Source organism: Gavia stellata, chromosome 2 (assembly GCF_030936135.1).
Source record: "Gavia stellata isolate bGavSte3 chromosome 2, bGavSte3.hap2, whole genome shotgun sequence".
NCBI lineage: Eukaryota > Metazoa > Chordata > Aves > Gaviiformes > Gaviidae > Gavia > Gavia stellata.
This window is the reverse complement of record NC_082595.1, coordinates 4977941-4995207: the sequence shown is the minus strand read 5'-3', so window position 1 is coordinate 4995207 and position 17267 is coordinate 4977941. Positions and strand designations below refer to the sequence as shown.

The 17267-nt window shown below is 42.0% G+C and overlaps 1 protein-coding gene across 1 annotated transcript in view; it reads left to right on the top strand.

The window, feature by feature from the left end:
• FSHR (follicle stimulating hormone receptor) overlaps positions 1–17267 on the top strand; it is an 85420-nt gene that overhangs the window by 48032 nt on the left and 20121 nt on the right. Inside the window, exons 3-5 of the mRNA XM_059835459.1 lie at positions 8440–8514; positions 8903–8977; positions 17053–17124. Coding sequence (XP_059691442.1) covers positions 8440–8514; positions 8903–8977; positions 17053–17124 — 222 coding nt within the window. The remainder of the gene's footprint in view (positions 1–8439; positions 8515–8902; positions 8978–17052; positions 17125–17267) is intronic.

Here is a 17267-nt window from a genome sequence, read left to right as displayed (position 1 = left end):
GATGTATTGAATCAGGCTCCTTTTTGCTGCCATCAGCCACTTGGCAAAAGGGTTAGGGATTGTATGTAATTCCCATGTTTGTATAGTATGTCATTTCTGCATCCTCCAATATAGAACCTGCAGATTTGGGCTTAATGGTAATTTTTTCTGCTTGTGATAGCACCGTATCTCAATCAAATAAATAACCCTTGTTGCACACTTGTTTTGTAAAGCTTTTGACTTAGTAGCTTCTTGCTGGTGTATGTTTTCTCTGGCAGTCTGTTACAAGGCAGATGTTTGGATTTAACTTTGGAAGCATAAAAGAATATCCTTTTCCCTGGCAGGTTATATCTGAGGGCCCCAGTCATGCAAATATTTATGCAGTAGGGTCTTGGCTGAGCCTGGAGCCAAAGCTCAGAGATAAGCGTTTGTAGGGTCAAGGCCTCGGTTAGACACAAACCACAAAAATAGTAAGTAGTTTTTATGAAAGGGAAGAATGAATGCGAATAGGAAAGAAGACAGAAGGAAATCTCTGTTCTGGAAAAACGTATTTCACAGGGAGACTAACATTGAATAAGAGAAACCTAAATCCCTTCAGGAGGACATTTGAAAGATGTAGTGGATGGTGTTAGCAGCTGTAAGAGAATGTCTGTATTCGTAATTGTGTTTAACATTAGGCAAAGCTAATATTTTTCTCATGATGGGTCAAGTCATGGAGATTTATTTTCACTGAAGTGGGTGTAACATACTGCACAATTTGCTCTGGTGAGTCCTCTCATAACCCTGGGAAGACTTTTAATGCCAGCGCTGAGGAGTAAGAGGGGTTTTTTTACAGTTTTCCCTCTTAACTAAAAAGTTTAATTGCGCATATCTGAGGCACTTGCTATTCTGGATCTTCCCGTTTCTGTAACGCATTGGAGTTAGTAATGAACTGTCCTCCAGAGGCCACTTGTGCGTGTGTGCTTCCTTAAAGCATTTCAAAACTGTCTGTTGAAGTGTCTGGGAACATCTGCTTCAAGATGGTCTGTTTGGAAAAGTTGTCACTAGACTTTGGATCCTGGAAGCCAAATGTTCTCCCAGCCCAAGACAGTCTGCCTATTGATTTTCCCCAGAAATTATTTTCCCCGTTCCTTTGTTCAGCTGCTCTCCTGAGTGATTACCTCAAATGTAATCTCCCCATCTGCCCAGGTTATCTTAATAAACCTATTCATCATTAGGTGGCTATCAAAGCCAGGAGAGAAGTAAAAAAAAGATAGGCAGCAATAAATGCTGCTGGCCCATTTCCATAGAAGGAGTTACAATGTGGGCATGAAGCTTGTGTCAGCATCTCTGATCGAGGACGTCCTGCACTGTGGGCACAACAACCCCATGCAAAGCTACAGGCTTGGGGACGAGTGGCTGGAAAGCTGCCCTGCAGAAAAGGACCTGGGGGTGTTGGCCGACAGCCGGCTGAAGATGAGCCAGCAGTGTGCCCAGGTGGCCAAGAAGGCCAACGGCATCCTGGCCTGTGTCAGAAACAGTGTGGCCAGCAGCAGTAGGGAGGTGATTGTGCCCCTGTACTTGGCGCTGGTGAGGCCGCACCTCGAATCCTGTGTTCAGTTTTGGGCCCCTCACTCCAAGAAGGACGTTGAGGTGCTGGAGTGTGTCCAGAGAAGGGCGACAAAGCTGGTGAGGGGTCTGGAGCACAAGTCTGATGAGGAGCGGCTGAGGGAGCTGGGGTTGTTCAGTCTGGAGAAGAGGAGGCTGAGGGGAGACCTCATCGCTCTCTACAATTACCTGAAAGGGGGTTGCAGAGAGGTGCTGGTCTCTTCTCCCATGTATCTAGCAATAGAACGAGAGGAAATGGCCTCAAGTTGCACCAGGGGAGGTTTCAACTGGATATTAGGAACAATTTCTTTACTGAGAGAGCACTGAAACATTGGAACAGACTGCCCAGGGAGGTGGTGGAGTCACCATCCCTGGAGGTGTTCAAGGAACGTGTGGACGAGGCATTGTGGGACATGGTTTAATGGGCATGGGGGGGTTGGGTTGATGGTTGGACTTGATGATCTTACAGGTCTTTTCCAACCTTAGTGATTTGGTGATTCCGTGATTCCTCAGCCAAACAACCACCTTTGTCTGCCAGTGTGGTCTCAAGATCCTCTGGAGCCCACCGTGTCTGAGAAAAAAGTGCCATTGCCAGGGTGGGTGTTTTTATTTTAGAAACATTTTTCTGGCTTCACTACAAGCTTTCATAGCCCAAGGTAAAATTTAGTGATGCCTGAATGCACGGGGCAGCAGCTACTTCTGCCCTAGAGGCTGGAGGGCACCGAGCTGTAAACCCCATCTATCTGGGCTGCCTGCATGGAGACAGCATTTCTGCGGAATGCTGCCATTCCTCCACAGTCCCAATCCTTGCTTGTTTGACTCCTCAAAGCTTCACGTGTTTTCAGTTTTGTTGGCAGTAAACTAAAACTAGTATAATACATCCCCTTAGTGTTAGAGTACGAGGAGATATCTATCCCCCCAAACTGTACTGATTATAAAATCAATTCTTATAATGATGTGGCTTCTGCTGTTGGATCCGGTCGTTATCAGTTCCAATTCTGCAGACTAATCACGCGCTTTTTCAGATTAGAGAGACCAATTTAAAACTGTTACATGGACAATTAATTTCATGCAACCAAACTCTCAACAGACTTTCATCTGGATTGCTAGCATGGTGCTAAAGCACCGATAGAAATAAAATCCCCTTTGCTTCCGTCTGCTGTGGGGAAATTTGCATTTTATTTTTCCCAACCCTGCATTGATTTATTTGAGAATATGGTGTCATGCCCTTTGGAGAAGGCAGGAAGACGCAGTATTGGTGCCTCCTGATAATCTCCTTCAAAGACTTACGTATACACAATCTTGCTCTAAGTGTGAAATCACTATTAATACTCATTTGGTTAAATGGGTATCCCGCTTATTTAGTCAGGTCAGTACAACATGCGTGTATATCTTCAGCAAAGTAAAGAGATGATGAGAAGAGTCAGTGCTTGAATTCGTTTTTGAAATGTCGATAACTGCTAAGATATATTAGCCTGAAACTCCCTGGTGTTCAATAAATCATGGTAGGGAGACAAGTTTTTCACGTTCACAAGGGAAGTGGCAGGAGAAAGTGTCAACTATCTATTTTTAAAAGGTCAAAAGTCTCTAATACTTTTAAGAAAAATAGCTTTTCTTTTGTAACCTGTTTAAATCAATGTAGTAGCATTTTGCTGTCACTTTAGAGGGAAGTTTTCAAAAGGAGATTTCAGACCGGCTTGTTTCCGATCAGACTGAAAGAAATGAGAGCTCCTCTATCTACGACATGGAGACAGAGGTAGCCAGGTGTTTAATTTTTCAGTTCAGACACATCATAGGCTGTTCCCAGGGGTGCTCACCCAGTGACTCCTGAGCAGCATTGCCTGTGTTGCACCACACTACTGCTAATTCCTTCTTGACATAAATTGTGGCATCAGTCAAACCACCAAGTAAATCTGTCCTGGCAAGTTGCTCTAAAGAGTATGTTTAGAGAAAAGGGGAAAAAGATAAAGGTTTTTTCCTTTTTTTCCCTTCCCTTTTCCCTTAAATCAATGCAAAGCTATTGATTTATTGCAGTGCAGAGTGCCCAGTGAGGCCACCTGCTCTGGGAGTCAGTACCTGATTCCTCCAGTATCGCTAACTGCAGGTACCTACAGAGTGAAAAAAATTCTTCACAGGAATCCACAGGATATTTATGCCACAAAAAAACACCTCAAAGGCTGAGGATAAAAGGCCAAAAGGCCCACTGTGATGTATCACAGGAAATATAAGGTTAACAGATCGAGTGTATAGCCCATGTACATACCTCTCTGGAAGGGAATTTAAGGAGAGCTGCGGGAGTTTGCAGGGAGTGGGTCGCACCCAGCCCTACAGAGGAAGGCAGTATGGGGGGCGGGGGGGAACCCCCTTCACACCGTATGCCATGTCTGCGGGCAAGGTGCACTCACCAAACTAGCGCCTGAGAAACCTCGACACACCGGGCAGCCCCCTCTGCTAGACTGCCACAGGGAGCTGAAATGCAGAAATCCATAAATCCCCTATTTACTGTGGCCGTCATACAGCCAAGCTCACCAGTTGGGCACCAGTTACTCTGTCATTCCTGCTACTGGTGCTACAAGGTCTTCGTGGGCAAGAGCGTACATCCCTCGGCACCGTGTAAGGGACTGATGCTGTCATCTGCCTCTGAGCTGGTCTTCTGCCAGGTGTATGCATTGCTCTTCTTTTGACATAAGTTTCCACTTACTCATCTATGTTAAACTTCTATATCTGTATATATACACACATACATACACACACATTTGTTTTAAATAGGCACATTTCCTAGCAGGGGAAAAATGACCCTATCCCTGCCTGTGTGCCCCACTCTGATCCTGAAAGGAATTCTTATCATAAAAGACATATAAATGTCTGGTCTTTTATTCTTTCATTATTTTGAAATGTGAGACCATTTGGCTGCCAGACCGTTAGTTTGTGAGTTTAATACAGTCTTGCTTTTGCTGTAAGACTTTGATTAGTCTAAGAGACTTTTTCTTTAGAGGACTACAAAGAAACTGCCTTGAACTATAAATTCCTTGCTAATAGAATTGTTTAAAAGGCCATTTCAATGTACCTTGATTATTACGGGTCATGCTTTGAGCGCAGCTGGTTTGAAGAGGTATACTCCCTACGCTTCACGCTGGGCTCTGTCACAGATGTCATGAAGATGTACCCCCAACCCTGCCTAAGGGCAGCTTTGCAGGCAGGTTAAGCTGAGCTAAGACTGTATTGCCGCTGGGCAGCACCTTCCTCCTCTTCTTCCTTTTCCTGCTCTCTCCCTCCTGTCACTGGCTCTGGCTATTGCACATTGAAATGCTACACGGCAGTCAGCTGCTTTTGAATAGGTAATAACGATTAGAGTTTGCTATGTTAGTGGCAAATTAGAGGAAACTCCTTAGTCGTGTGATGTTGTCACACCTTAAAGTCTCCATTCTCTTTGAAGGAAGATAAAACCCATCATCCCTTCTGCCTTTGTGAAAGGTTTTTACTGAATTCTCTTTCCTCTTTTAAGCTGTGTTTGAGTAAACGCTTTCTGCTCTTGAGGATCACTGTCGACTTCAGTAGAGCTGTGCATGCAGTGGAAACTAAGCTTAGGCAGATGCCTAAGTGCTTTGCAACCACTGGGTGGTTTGGGGTTTTGGAGTTTTGGCTTTTTTTTAAGAAATTGCCCCTGATTGTTTTGCATACCATCTCTTCAAAGGCTTGCATGCATCAGAAATGATGCTTAAATTGCTGTCTGGATTTGCTGTGATAGCTAGCAGTAGAGCTAATAGTATCATTCATTACAAACAAACAATGTAATAACAGTCCCAATCTTCTCTTGTGATGACATATAATAAGATATGCATTACGAGCAATCATCTGTTTGTGTGTATTTATATTCTAAGACAAATCACTTGCACAAATACTAGCCAGAAATCCCCTTTTTCTGTTTGTAGCTGCTGCTGCAGGTCTTATTTGATCTCCTCTACAGAGGATCTGAGTCTGCTGAGTTGGTTGTTTGATGTGAGCAGCGGTGGTTTGTACTTTTAATGCCAGATACCTGTATCCCAGACAGTTTTCTTTGGGTTTTCCATGAGGAGGGTGTGCATTTTTTGCCAGGTAAAAATAAGTTGTTTGTGCAAATTATGCAACCAAAACGTAGACTAGTGCTGCTCATTGTTCACAGTGTGTGACTGAGCTCCTAAAATGAATTTTTTGTTTAATTTCTCCTTCTTACCTGAATGACAGCCTGTAACAGGTATACAGACACCCCAAAGGCCAAGAATAGCAATGGCCTTCTGTCAGAAAACAGCACTTCAGTGCTGTAAACTGAGATTCATTTACGAAGAACGATGATGAGTAGGGTCATCACCATCAGGATTTCCTGGAGAGAGTGTAGCAGAGGATGCAGAATTCATTGGGGGGGACAAACACACACAGAGGGTCTTGTCCTTTTCCTTCACCCCCCGCAATCCCCTGAACACAGAGGACAAAGCCCAACACCAGAAGGGTTACTGCCTTCTGCTATTGATGAGATGAGTTTCCCTTTTGTTCCCTTTATTTGTCTTGAGAGACTCATAACCATAGCGGCTGCAGCAGTTGTTTGCCTGAGCTGGAAGACAGCAAAAATCATTTTAAATGGACATATTTTCATTACCTGTTAAAAAAAAAAAGACTGTCACCTTTGTATGCATGAATGGGAACATTAGAATGAAAGCCAAGTCATTCCCCGAATATCTGAAACACACCCTTCATGCAAATGTTATTTAATTATTTTAAAAACGTAATGTTTTAAAAACAGTTTAGCGATTCCTATCTTCCTACCCCTCTCTCATGCCTTCCTTAGCCATGCATTCTCCAAGCCTCCCAAAGTGTTGTGGCCCACTCATGCCCTACTGAAATCAGATCTGCATCTTCCATTTCTCGAACCGAAACAAAGCCCATAACCCATCCCACTCTCAGGAAGCCAAAAGACTCTCCTGATACAGAAACGTTTGGTTTTAAGCATTCCAGTAAAAGAGGTGTATCGTCCAAGTTGTTCCATAGATAACAGTTTGGATCAAAAAAAATTATTACCCTCGACAGCCCTATCTGTTGGGTGAGATCGCTGCTGTATTGTGGTTTCTCAATAAACTTTTTTTGCCTGTATAAGGCCAACAAATCTGCAACGTTTTTCTCTGAGCTGTTTAGTGGCATGAAATCTCTTCTAGTTAAATGGAGTTGTTGGTATTAAATGTTCTGTGATTTTTATTTTTTTCTAGACAAATGATTTTTAGATTGTGGGGAATGGCAAATAGGCTGTTGACTGCCCAAACAGAGCACAAGCAAAACCAAAACAAATCTTAAAGTCTGAGACACCTCCCGTGTTGTTAAATCTTCCAGACTGTAGTTAAGCAAGTACATTGTACTGTCATTTAAATACAGCATAGGAGTGATTGCTTCTACCGTATATCTTACAATGCATTATTTTTAATGAAAACAGGAAGATGATAATGAAAAGTCTCTGAAACACAGCTTTCCAGCACAGCATCCCTTGCAATGGCTGTGTACCTTGCATGGTGTAAAGGAATCCCAGTCCCAGTCAAAGCATTTTGTTGCTGCTGAAACCGAAATAATAAAGAGGAACATGTTCACGTGTGAGCTGGTGGTTCAGCGCTCCTTAACAAACCCAGTTCTCCTTGCACCCTACCGAGCACCTATTGCCAGTCCTCAGGTGCTTTTATTTTCTTGTTCTCCAGTCAGTTTAGAGCTCCCAGAGGAAAGGGAAGCTGGATTTCTTCTGTAAAAAAACTTGAGGAAACAGGAAAGAGAGCTTCTTATTAAACTAAAAAGTATCAAACCACTGAGGCGGTTTTTAAAGTGGAAAAGGTCAGATGAACAACTTATCTTCTTTTGCAAGGTTTTTGTTTGTCTTAAATGGGCAAGTAATTTGTCAGGTACAGTTCAGTTGTTAGTCAGAAGGAAGTGGAATACGTTTTATATTGTATTATCGTATTTATTTATATTTATATTTGTAATAATTTTTGTGGATTTTTTTTTTTTTTTTGACTCTGCGCCTATTGTTACAATCTCTTGTTTTACCTCAGGCCTGCTCGAATCTATTTGCAACCATCATAATTTCAAAAGAACAAGGTATCCAGGAACAACAGCCGGCCAGTTTATAATCTGACTATTTATTCAAGGTTTCACTCTTAAAGATGTGAACAGTTACCTTGCCACTAAAATCCAATAGACCATCACGCTATCACTGAGTTATACCTGTATTACAAATTTTACTTCCTACAGCTGACCCCAGCCTGAGAAATAGCATTTTTGCACCTTTTCCAAAAATGGCAGTGGGGAATTTTTCGGCACAGTTGTCTTCACCTCAACTTTCCTGGTCACTGGCAGCATGAGGGTTGTAATTAGGACAGGTTGCACTGCAGTAATTCCCCCTTGATTTATCAGGAGGACTCCTGAGCTCTAAATTACACCAGAGCCTGAGCCATCTCTTTGCCATCCCACAGATTAAGGGAGCAAAGAAATACATACTCTGGACCAGCAGCAGATGCATTCTGGTGTGTTGATAACAGAGGACTGGCCATTTTTATTCTGCAGTTCTGTGGCTCGAAGTGGGCATTAAACCTATACAGGAGAGATCAAATAGGGTTTTCTCCAAGGTATGGAAGACTTCTTCACATCTGTGGTCTCCAGCTCCTGTTAATAAGGTCTTTGCTTTGGTGGCAGCTCATCGTTATTTCTGGGGTCTATTTTCTTACCTGATATCCACCTTGTTTTTAAAACTGATCAGTAGTCTTGGAAGAAGTTCCATGTGAATTTTTCCCTTGTTCATTCTCTGCTTCACCTTTTCATTGATAGCGTGGCTTGAAATATCTTGACTTTTAAATTCTTTTTCAGAGAGATTTCACAGAATGATGCCTTGGAGGTCATAGAAGCAAATGTGTTTTCCAACCTTCCTAAACTACACGAAATGTAAGTAATGAGCAATCTAAATTCAAAGGAGACAATTATAAAGATTCTTTATAGACAAGTATCAAAGGTGTTGCAGTTTGGTTCGAGTAAGCTTAGAAGAATACATAGCAATACAGGAACATTTGAAATCTCCCTTTGTTTCTTCCATCTTCTTATCTGTGTCTTTCTTTCCCTGGTCAGCCTGAAACTTATTGCCAAACTGCTGCCGATACCAAAAGGTGATGGGGTCTGCCGGTCTGTGGTAGGCTGCCTTTGAAATTGTGTAGATCTTCTGCTGTCAAAAAAACAAATCTCAGTGTATAGTACCACTACATCCTGGGGCAACCACAGATATTTTAAGATCAATATATCGATATATTTCCTCTGATGTTTCATTTTCTCTTTGCAGAAGAATTGAGAAGGCCAACAACCTTGTGTATATTGATCAAGATGCCTTCCAACACCTTCCGAGCCTCAGATATTTGTAAGATCTTTTGCTCTTTGCAAGTACTATGGTCATTTTGAATGATACACGTGTGTTTCTGTCCAACCCGTGATGAGACAGTATAATGCCTCTCTTCCCTCCTAGTTGCACATTGTCAATCCGCAGTTTCGTCCCCAGGCCTGCACTCAGTCCTCAGAAAAGCTGAAGATAATATCCTCCATGGAGTAGTCCCACACACAAGATCTTTGAGCCTTTCTAAGCAACAGGTTGAAAATGAGTGATGAGAAAAGGAGCTGGGCCTTTTTTATGTCTATAAAACCAGGTTTAGGTTGAAAATCCTCTCAAGAGCTTTGGGACAAAATCTCTCTCATCTGTCTTTGTTATGGCTCTGCCTTCTGTTATACTTTGTACCCATGGTCTTAAGCATTCACATTCTCTTTTCTTTAGCAACGGCAGTGCTATAGCAATGGTTTTCATTAGCACTTAATGTGAGATGATTAAAACCTTAGAATACAAATGTATTGATGTATGGTATAACTTGATTTCATTAGCCAGCCTCATCAAGAATGTCACTTGCCCAACTGTGGTTGTCACATCTGCTCCCATGGGGTTGCCATCACAATTCAGTGATAATTGAATCCATCCTTAAAATAAGCTGTTACCCAAAAACGTTTTCACAGCTTTTAGCGCATGATCTTAACATGACTAATAATCTCTCCTCCGCATAAAACCCCAATGAAGTCCAATGAACTCTGTTTAACAGTAATTATTTTTAAGGGCCGTAGCTGAAATAAGGTCCTACGCTGTTCTTTGCTGAACAGTGTACACCCAGCAGGATATTAGTTTAACTTTTGTATGTCCATCCACCTGAGCACGTATACCTGACCTATTTTCCTTACTTGTGCAAGAAGCCTTACTCATCCAAGAAGCCTGATCATGATTTCTACATTTGAGTACACAAGAGTAAGTACTTAATTTTCTAGTTAGATACTTAAAGATGGGATGAAATCAGGTCAGTGGTCTAATAAGAATTGCTCCCAGTAAGCTAATGAGTGTTTAAGGTCTCTGAAAATCACTAGCATCTGACAGGTTCTGAGCTCAAAAATGCCAAGAGGCATTGGTTTGAATTTGAACTTTAAGATTTGAGATTTAAGGTTTGGACTTTAAGAGATAAGGCGTATTTAGCGCTACACGAACCATTGTAGTTTAAACCCTCATTGAACTGGAATATGTGGTTAGAGTTCCGGTAGGATCGTCATTCTCCCCAGTATTTTTACCAACATCTGCTTTATCAAATTCACCAGACACCTTGATAAACTTAAACATTTTTATACCTGAAACACAGATTTTTTTTTCTCTTGGCAGTAGGAAAATAAAGTTTTAAATTTGCGTTGTCATGAGGAGAAATCATATGCCTTTTTCCTCTGGTTTCAAGCCTGAGTCATTCAGCAGTGACTGCTATCTTTTGAGTAATTCTGGCTACCTATGAACAAAAACACGGCGTTTCTGTATCCCATGTAAAATCCCCAGAATAAGCTGCTATGGGTAGTACAGTTGTCAGGTGTACAGATGGTTAGAAAGAATGGGAGTGCATTTATCTCTTACAGAATTGAAGCTCAAGAAGAAGAAATGTGAACACAGTAATGAACACATTAATTTCAGTGATTTTTTAAATGTAGGACACACAAACTACAGGTCGTGAGGAAAAGGTAAATCCCCACTTTAAATATCTGAAGTAGTGGAATTTTTTCTCTTTAGTGGATCCTTCCTCTTTTGGATATTTGTCATTCCACGCTCCCATACGCATTGGCTCAAACATTTGGACGTGCTACCTGTATAAAGATTCAGCTGCAGCAGCTTTTCTACGACCTATAGAAGCAACAGATTAAAAATATAGAGGATTGCTTGTCTAACTAACCATTCCCCACTCCTCTTTAGCTAGTTCTACTTGCTGGCTGAAATCAGAGGAAAATATATTTTGGGTACTTTTTAAGGTATTCTCTCTTGTGGGCACACAGGACTGGAAGAAACTCCGCAGACTACTGTATCCCATTTCTTACTGGCTCTGCTCCATGTATTATCCTATTAAATAAGTGCTTTATTTACATTTTTGATGCTCTCCACTGCTCCCTGCTTTCTCTCTTTTTTCCAGGGGAGGCTTTTGCAGAAACTCAATGATTTCGTGACTAGAAAATTTTCTGTAATTTTATTTATGGCCACTTCATGTACATTCATTTTTGTGCCAAAGCTTTTCTTTAATGTAAATTGATAAAATCCATCTTTGGTGTTTACTCCACTAATGGATTTATGCTGCATCCCCTCTGTGCCTTCATCTTAGGAGGCAAAAAAATAACAAACCCAACCCTGTTGTATGACTATAAATAGTATAGAAGGTGCAGGCTTCATGGCTCTGAGAGTCTGAACAGATGAATGACAAGGTTTGAGGTAGCTGTGCTGGGGGTAGTAATCAGCACAACACCTTTGGCTTCTAGTGGAGCTACACCAATTCACACCATAGGGATCAGCAGCAGGACCCGAAGTCCCTGTAGGAGCCTTTCATGTAGCAGTGACCTGGGTGTGATGCCGAGTTGCATTGTGCTCAGGTCACTCTCTCTACGTACAGTCACACCTTCGTGCTCTCTCTTGGCACATTTCTGTAGGAAAGACTGCCGTTTTCTCCATCCCCTTGTTTCACTCACTGGTGCTTGCCCTTTTAGAAACCACCCCTTGAAAAGTTAGAGAGTTAGAGAGTTAGAGAGTTTTATTGTTTGAAAGAATAGGAGTGTTAATTTAATGAGAAAGCAGAAACCTTGATGGAAGGCTGCAAAATGGCAGTCGGTAAAGGTAACCCAGTCCTGGTATTCACCTCCCAGTGACATACGAGGAAGGGTTAATTAGTGAAAACATAAGGCAAGATGCTGAGGGGAGCTCATGTGGAATTAGAGTTTAAAATAATTTAGAAAAGGGTTAAGCATCTGCGTGGATAGAAACACTATCAACAGCTATTTAAGGCCATGAGGGAAAACTAACAAACCTTTGTACATCACAGCCTAATTCTTCCATTAACTGCTGGAAGTTAGGAAGGAATAGCAAGTGATTTCATAAGTATCTTGTCACAAAACAGATTAGGAGATTCTGTCTGGCCATACACGGAGTTGTGTGTGAGCGGAAAAGCAAACCCGATGCTGGTCCCACTGGGACGTACTCCTGTTGCCCTTGTGGTGTATCTCCTCCTCAGCTGGGGTCCATGCCAGCTTCCCAAATAGTCCACGTCACAGAATCACAGAATCACAGAATCACTAAGGTTGGAAAAGACCTGTAAGATCATCAAGTCCAACCTAAAAAAAAAAAAAAAAAAAAAAAACAAAAACACACACCACAACACACCAAAAACCAACCCACCCAACACCACACAGCACCATGCCCACGTCAAGGCAGCAGAGCTAGAGATGGAGGCCTGTACTCAGAGAGGTCCTTGGCCCAACCTTCTGCTGCAGACCCTGCCGTAGACCTCTGTAGCCCTTCCTGGTCTGACCCACCAGTCAGAACAGCTGGCACAGGCACCCCTGTATCTCAGTGTGGTGGAGTCACCATCACTGGAGGTGTTCAAGGAACATGTGGACATGGCACTGCGGGACATGGTTTAGTGGGCATGGTGGGGTTGGGTTGATGGTTGGACTTGATGATCTTACAGGTCTTTTCCAACCTTAATGATTCTGTGATATAGCGAGACCCAGCTGCAACCAGCATGCCAAAGCAGGGGGACTTGGGTACCTGTCCATTGCTGGGCTCGTTATGCTTCTTCTGAAGTTTCCAGCTGCAGTGACATTCTGGTAGGGTACGAGACACGTGATCTGCTTCCTCGCAACAGTGCTGTGGCTCTGACAGAACTGTTAAAACACAATTCAGAAAATCTCACAGAAAAATATGTATTTACTGGTAGTTTTCATTTAAAAAAAAAAAAAAAGAGAAAAATTAACCAGTGTTAATGCCTGAGACTGAGCCGAGGCACCAGAGCCCATCAGTTTAATGACCTTTGCTACACGTTGCTTGCAAGGCTTTCTCTGTGCTACTTCAAAAATCGTTGTATTGCCGCTAGGTCTTTTTTATGGGCAGGCAAGAAGCTCTGGCTAGCCTTGTCAGTCGTCTCATCAGCTTCATGGGCTCGTTACAGCCACTAGCTCTTGAACATTAATATGCTTTTATCTCTGTCAGCTTGGGTACAAATACATTTCCCGCTCACCCCACTGCCTTTGTCTCCTGCATCATCATTACTGGTATGGCAAAAACATTAAGGAGTGAAAAATGTGTAAAAAAAATGCAATGCTAAAAAAATGCAGTGCTGAAAAACTCTAAACCTTCTAGAAAAACACAGCCTTAACTTTCTCACCGGTCTTTCAGAAGCAGTGAAGAGAATTGTTAATTGGTCTTCTTGGATATATGCCAAAGAGACAGACTGCTTCAAAATGGTAACTTATTGACCTTTTCATGGGTACAAGATTATTTATCTGGCTCTCATTAGGGAGAGCTGTGGCATCGTCTGTTTAATAATGTAGTGATGGCTTTTCAAACCTGTATTCTTTCCAAAATTAGCTCTGGTATAATCTGTGTCCTCTGGTTCTTTTCTACAGTGGATGTGTTGATGTCCTGTATTAAGGAATCCCAGCTTAAAATTGGAAGAGTTACATCTAACACTCCTTTTAGATCAATTTTGAGGGCATACAACTGGATTGTTGGAGGGGAGGGGAAATTTAGGTCGCAAAAGCACGCGTTTTACCTGCAAAATAGTTTGCATTGTGGAGAGCAGAGCCCAACTCCAAAGTCTTGCAGCCACTCGTACCTGCCTGGTCTTATTTCGCGGAGGACCTGACACACATGTACCTGGCATGCTTCCGAAACCCAAACCTGTATTTGCTGCAGATGCAGTGAAGTCCACAGAATCGCTGACCCTTTGCCTGGAGTTGCCTCTTCAATAAGAAGAAGTGATGCTCAGTTCCTTCCTTTTGCATGGCAGCCTCATGGTTAAAGACCTTGCCCCAGAAGTGCGTGTCGTGGATTATAGGCTCGGCTTAGCCTGCAAGGCTGCGGCATATGCGTCAGAGGACTCTCATGCTGGAGTCAGGCTCACGTGCAGTATAAAGTAACCAGTGTGATTGAGGGACACAAAAATAACGCTTCCGGAGTGATGTTGTATTTATCTCTGCCCACCTTGGGTTTGCAATTTAGCAAATACCCACAAGAAGTTGATGAGGTAAACCGTGTTCCCAGTTTTGTCACAGTAGCTCCTACCAATTTGGTGTAGAAAAGAGCAGGCGTGTTGCTATCTCTGGAGATAAACAGCCAGAATCTTCCAGGAATTAGTTTCTGAAAGATTTTTTTTTTCTCTGCTGATCACGGTGCTATGTTTTCTTAAGTGCTGACTCCAGTAAGCCTTTTCAGAAAGACAATTAATGCTTTGGAAAGCAGCCATCAGCCATTTGAAAAACAGGTTCTTACCAAGCTGTTTATGCATGGCAAGGGGGGACTCAGTTATAGCACAGATTAAAAAGGACACTTGTTTAAAGTGAGGCTACTGAGGATGTATATGTTATATGGTAAATATATTGACAAAACTGTCCTGCAGGAAAGATATTCAGTAAATTAGATTATCTACATTTTAACAAGATTATCCACTTAAAGGCCTCTGGAGACTTGCTGGTTGAATAAAAAGAGAGGAAAGATCTAGGCTGCAGTCTAGCTAAATATTTTTTTAGTTCTTTTTCTGCAGCTAATTAAGAGAACATCCTCTCCTACTCCTAATCACTATTCTGCGCCTCTGTGCAATCAGTGCTTTGTACCACCTGTAGCTTCACTTCAATATATAATGATTTGTCAAAGATGCTTTCCTCTTCATCTCATGCTGTTTGGTTGACACCAGTACAAATTGAGCATCTTGGGATTACTGGAAAGATCAGGACTATGGCATCACCCAAGGCTTCGAATGCGTTTTTTCACATATATGTGGTGAAAGCCCTGCTAACCAGTGTGGCATTTTGATATGTTGGGAGTAAGTTGCCATTGGGAGCAGTGTTTGAATAGCTTATGTTAGAGTACCGTCACCTTTCATTACTGCAACATGAGGGTCGAGATTTTCTCGGGAATGTGCTGTAGAAAGGGAAGCTTCTCAAGTCTTCTCCTCTGTCCTGCAATAACCACACACTACTTGGCAGCAGTATGCTTCTTCATTTACCTACTAAAGGAAATGCATGCCATAATTCGTATTTAACAAGTGGCTTGTAAAAATAATTGCAGGAATTCAAATTGCATATGACTAATTTAAAATTAAAGGCAGCTTTCAACTAAAACCCTGTACATCTCCAGTAATTTAGAAAGTGTACTTTAAAATACTGTAAGGGGGGAGTTACAGGTTCTTCTTCTATTGCTTCTAATTTTTTCAGCTAACTCCTTTTACAAAGTATAATTGCAGAAGCACTTTAGATAATAAAGGCCTTGTGAAGTCCACCTGCTTCATTAATCATGCTTTCTATTTATCTATATGTAATAGTTTTCAAAGGCATTTTTGTAGAGCTTTCTTGGTCACGTGTGACAGCTGTTATTTTTAAGCTAATGCAACGCCAGACCACTCTGACTCCTGAGACGAACAATCATGACATTTCAGCAACTTTCCCAAACTAGCTTCTTGAATATCCACTGTACTTCTTCAATTTTACCCTGCGTGTAATGCATTGCTTTTTGTTATAAGATGAGACAGATAATAAGTTGGCTTTTCAACATCTGACAATATCCAGCTACCACCTCAGGGAGCTCAGAGCAGTACTTATGCAAGTGAATGACTATTTTGTGGACCTATGTGTCACCCTGACTGCCCAAATGTAGAATTTGGTTGTCACATGGAGGTGTTCCATTTCAGTTTGGATTATGAAACCTGAAAGGTTGCAACTCCCCTGAAATAATCTATGTTCATAATAAACATCAAACGAATGCTGTTACTTTTTTCCCAGTCACAACCAGTGCTTTTCATCACCATTCAACTATTCAGGAATGAACCTGCAAAAAAAAAATCACATTCAGTAATGAAAGAATATTGTTCTGTTTAAGTGCCAGGGTAAAAAATACCTTCTATATACTACTAATACATTCCTTAAGGAACCAATATTCTCAGTGAAAGGTTACCTTCTCTACCATCTCACATATTAAAAATACAAAGATATAACTAAACTTTCAAGAACCCAAATTTTCTCTTTGTTTGGTAGACTCAAAATGAGACATTTGGTGACTGGGAAAAATTCCAGCTGGTCGGCGTCCAGCCCGGTCCAGCTCCTCTTCCCTCCTCTGCTCAGCCCTCCTTCCAGCCATCTCCTGCGACATGGCAATATCATGTTTGATCTGCCCTTGCTACTGCTCTGGAAAACAAAATCTGCTTAAATTAGATGTGGCACAGCTCTGTGGATATCTGTGACCACGTTTCCTCGCTGGCTGTGGGCACAGGGCTGTCCTTCAGAGTCAGCCTTTCTGGGGTGGTGTTTCATGGACAGGAACCGTAACGCAGAGGACAGTGATGCTCGACGTGGTGGGAGGGTACTCAAATATGGAGGCTCAGGCCCATCTCCAGTCACGCAAACTGCTGAAATGTTCCCACGTGTTTGGTTCCTCGCTGTTGGAGGTGCTGGGGAGTAAAGCATCCTAATTCTCTCTTACTTTCATGAAATAATGTTCTTTCCAGTGGAAGTAATGCATCCTCTATTAGAGCAGAAGGTTAAAATTGTGGTGAGTTGATACTTTTGTCTTAAAAGAGCTACTGTGAAAATAAGTATCCTGTGTCAGTGCAGTTGATTTCTTAGAATATGGTTGGGAAATTAATACTGATAGTTTGCCGAGATCATCAGGAGGGACTGTATAATTACCCGAGGTAGGGCTTCTCCCTTGACTTGAGTGGGACAGAATTCATCTCCTGCTCTGGAGAAAAACCTTTTTACATTACAAGTTCAAGTTTCCTATGGGCAAAGTCCCCGTTTGTGGCTGCCATTTTAAGTCCAATGTTCTTTCTTCTTTGTTCATTATTGCTTCATTCCTGGGGCAGAGCAAATAATCTTCATCTGTTCTTTCCCCCTTAGGTTAATATCAAACACTGGCCTTCGCTTTTTACCTGCTGTCCATAAGGTGCACTCTTTCCAGAAAGTTCTACTGTAAGTTTTAACGTCTGCTTTTCACTTTTTAAAAGCTCCCTTTGAATGTTCTCTGGCTCCAACAAAACCTTTCAGGACGTGATTCCCCTTGTATTTGCTTATTAGCTTCACGGTAGCATTTTGGGTTGTAATTTTGTAGGCAT